Source organism: Gekko japonicus, unplaced genomic scaffold, assembly GCF_001447785.1.
Source record: "Gekko japonicus isolate JY-2015 unplaced genomic scaffold, Gekko_japonicus_V1.1 scaffold1098, whole genome shotgun sequence".
NCBI lineage: Eukaryota > Metazoa > Chordata > Lepidosauria > Squamata > Gekkonidae > Gekko > Gekko japonicus.
Window position 1 is genome coordinate 77,232 of NW_015160244.1, and position 3,829 is coordinate 81,060.

Sequence of the window (3,829 nt, forward strand, 5' to 3'; positions counted from 1 at the left end):
CTTACACCTGGCTGGATGACCTTGGGCAAGCCATAGTTCTGATACCAGCTGTCCTTGGAAAAAAGCAGTGTCTGTCAGAGCTCTCTCAGCCCCACCTTCCTCACAGGGTGTCTGTTGTGGGGAAGGGAAGAGAGAGGAGTTTGTAAGCCGCTCTGAGACACATTTGGGTAGTGAAGGGCGGGGTATAAATCCAATCTCTTCTTCTTCTTCTTCAAAGCAGGCTTGTGGCTACAGTGGGACATCTCGAGGCCAGACCTGCCCCCACCCAACTTACTGCCAAGGCCACCCGACTTCCCATCCAACCCAGGCCCCCGTGATTTCCAATTACTGCCAAGGCCTGTGGTGCTCCCTTGGTGTGTGTGTGTGCAGGGTGCCCCCTGACTTATTTAAAGGCCCCCCAAATTTAAAAAATCCTGGCTACAGGCCTGCTTCAAAGACTATTCGAAACTTGCCTTTGGCAAGGAATACAGTTTTCAGTTCTTGCTCTAAGTTCCAGAGATATTCTGCTGTTTTATGTACCTCCTTCTTGCTGTTTCTTACCAGAACTCTTTTTACAGTTTAATGATAGATAGCCACATTTTCAGCAACTCAGTGATTGCGTATATTGTCTTACTTCACTTATATCCCTGCTTTTCTCCTCGAAGGGGACTCAAGTCAGTTTACGTCATTCTCCCCTCTTCCATTTGATCCTCACAACAACCCTGAGAGGTAGGTGGGCCAAGAACGTGCAACTGACCCAAGGTCACCCAGAAAACCTCCCTGGCAGAGTGTGCATTCAAGCCTGGGTCTCCCAATCCTATCCTGACATTCTAGACACTATTTATTTAGAGATCAAGATGGGTAGCCGTGTTAGTTTGTCTGTAGCAGTAGAAAATCCATCTGAATTGCAACTGATAATGAAGCTCAAGATAATGCATCCACCTGGACTGAATCGAGACCTAGGTTTCCTGTCTCATTACCAGTGCTGATTTCTCCACACCTGTCACCCCTCTGCATATCTTACCTAAATCCAATCACGGCCGCTATTGTCATTCGCCTGTTATTGTCATTCGGCATCTGAAATCACTCCACTTTCCAATAAACACGATAGATGGACTCCCATTCTATCTGAAGAAGTGAGCAGCGACTCACAAAGGCTCACAGCCTGCCACATATTTTGTTGGTCTTTAAGGTGCTCCTGAACTCTTGCTGTTTTCTACCACTATTTATTTGTTTTATTTATGAAAACATTTATTAGCCGCCTTTCTCCATTACGGCGCTTCAAGCGGCTTACGATGCAGATAAAACACAGAAGCTAAAACAGCAAAAAACATAAAAACCAGGACCGTGCTGGCTCTCACCATTCCGTGAGGTTGTTGTCATTGAGCTACCACAAGTGGAAATGCAGAGTACACATTCTCCAGCTAAAGTCTCTTAAAACCCCTGGGGTGAAGACACCAAATTAACGCTCCACATCTGTCACTTACGCTGCCCTTTTAGATTGGCTCGACAGTGTCCCTTGCCTTAGTACAGATGACAACCCTGGCAGGTAGGCCACTGTTATTCACATTTTACAGATGGGAAGCGGGAGGCTGAGCCAACACACAACAAGCTGGCGACAATGCTGAGATTTGGACACTGGGGTTCGAAAATAACTATCGGCACTATATTGGGGACAGAGGGCTGCAACTTGGGGGATTTTACTATCTTTCCGCTTCCTCTTTGGGTCTTAGGCTAGCGGTGTGACCCTGTTTATCCGGCTGGGGTGCAACTGCAAAGGAAATAAAACAGAAGGACAAACAAGGGAGAGACTCGAACTGGCTGAGGACTGCCGCTTCCTCTTGTGGGTGAAAGGTTGCGGGAGGGGGGCTAGTCCCTCGAGGAGGAGGGTGCGGGTGACGTGGAGGGTGAGGAGGAGGAAGTCCGGGCCTGGGAGAGTCTCACCAGCCAGGGTGTTCCCAACAAAGGCCCCTTTGATCTCAGCCCAGAGCACTCCTTGGCACCCGACGTCGCCCCACTTTCTGGCCCCCTCCCCGGGGCATTCACACAGGGAGGTTCCCGGTGCAGTTAACTCTGCACATGCAAGGTCTAAGGCAGGGGAAGGAGAGACAGAATGAATGGAAGTCGAGAGGGACGCAGAGGAAACCTCCTGGAGAAGACAGAGGAAAGCAACGCGAAGGCACTGCTATTGCAAATATTTATCGCCACAAGTGGGTGCCAAAGTGGTTGGGAACAACCAGGGCAGACTTTTTTTTTTGGGGGGGGCTGCTACACTTGGGGAGGAGAGACCCCCAAACCACACCGTCAAGCAAGGCTCCCTCCACACTGTGGAGTCTTGTGAGCAGAAATTCTACTTTGTGAGCTCCGGGCGTTAAAGTTGTGAGCGAGCCATTTGGCTGCTGCATAAACCAGTTTGCTCTCTGGAGCCATCCTTTCTGAGCTGAGGCAAACATGTGTGAGCCGGAGGCTAAAAAACTGCGAGCTGGCTCACACTAACTCAGCTTAGAGGGAACACTGCCGTCAAGTTGCAGCAGAGCTGACTTACGGCAACCTGGCAGCAAGAGCGGGGCCGACCCGGCTTTGCTTCCCAGACCGGATGACACCAGACCCTTCCTTGGTGGTCTCCCACCCAAGTCCGAACCAGGGACCCCCAACTGAGTCTCTGTGAGATCTGAGAAGAGCCAGCCCGGGCAGGAAAGCCACCCAGAGGTTGGTTGCCACAATGCCGGTCTCTGCCTAGCAACCCTGCCTCGCCTGGTGGTCTCCAATGGTCCCTCTAAGCTGCGAGCAAAAATTCTACCTTGTGAGCCCCTGGCGCGAAAGTTGTGAGCGAGCGATTTGGCTGCTGCAGAAACCAGTCTGCTCCGGAGCCCCGTCCTTCCCGAGCTGAGACAAAAAGGTGTGAGCTGGAGGCTCAAAAACTGCGAGCTGGCTCACACTCGCTCAGCTTAGAGGGAACTCTGGTGGTCTCCTGTCCAGGTCCTAACCAGGGCTGACCCTGCTTGGCTTCCTGGGCAGGGCTAGCCTGGGTCGCCCAGAGATCTTCTTCAACCCCGCTTGCAATGCAGAGGATTGTTTTTTAAGCATCTCTTGCAAACAAGTTAAGGAAAAGTAGGGTTTTTTGGGGGGGGGATATTAGAGGGTAGGGAAGTCCCCCCTCCCCGTTCCTCCAACACTGTCCGTCTCCTCCCAGCGCCCCTGCTGCGGGGCGTCGGGACAAAGGAGAGGGCGGATCGGGACCTCGGAAAGGGAGGGGGGGATGCATGCACAGGTTAGGTACACGGGGCGGGTGCACCTCCGGGATGCGCCGCGCAACAGGGCAGGGGACGGGGGGCTGGAAGGAGGGGAAGGAGCGGCCGCCTGCAAGGAAGAGTCCGGGGGCGAAGGCCGAGGGGGCGGAGGACCGGAGGGAGAAGGAGGGCGGCGGCGGGAGGCGTCTGCTCACCCCAGGATCCGCGTGTACAGCGCCGGCATCCTGTCCCCAGCCCCTGGCCGCGCAGCAGGATGGACCCCGGCGTCCGGGAGCCCGGCTTTAAGAGGGAGGGGGGAGGGGACGGGGGAGGGGCGGCACGGAGGGCAGGCCCCTGGCCCGCCCCTCCCCGCCTCCCCACCCCACCCCAGAGCCGGCCTGATGTAAGAACAGCCCGCTCTTGCGAGGGGCGAGAGAAACCCGGGGATGAGCTCCGCTCAGCTGGCGCGCCGGAAGAGAGCTCCTGAGCACGTGCAGAGTGCCTGCCCTTCCACGGCTGGCACGCCTTCCAGACGGATCGCAGCACGGGGCAGGGACCCTCCGCCGTGTAGAGCCCGCCCCTTATTCTCTCTCTCTCTCTCTCTAACCACGCCCATTTGT

The 3,829-nt window shown here is 54.8% G+C and overlaps 1 protein-coding gene across 1 annotated transcript in view; it reads right to left on the reverse strand.

The window, feature by feature from the left end:
* PCK2 (phosphoenolpyruvate carboxykinase 2 (mitochondrial)) overlaps positions 1 to 3,496 on the reverse strand; it is a 31,680-nt gene extending 28,184 nt beyond the window's left edge. The window contains exon 1 of the mRNA XM_015413504.1: positions 3,425 to 3,496. Coding sequence (XP_015268990.1) covers positions 3,425 to 3,453 — 29 coding nt within the window. The 5' untranslated portion in view covers positions 3,454 to 3,496. The remainder of the gene's footprint in view (positions 1 to 3,424) is intronic.
* Between the last annotated feature and the right edge of the window lie 333 nt (positions 3,497 to 3,829).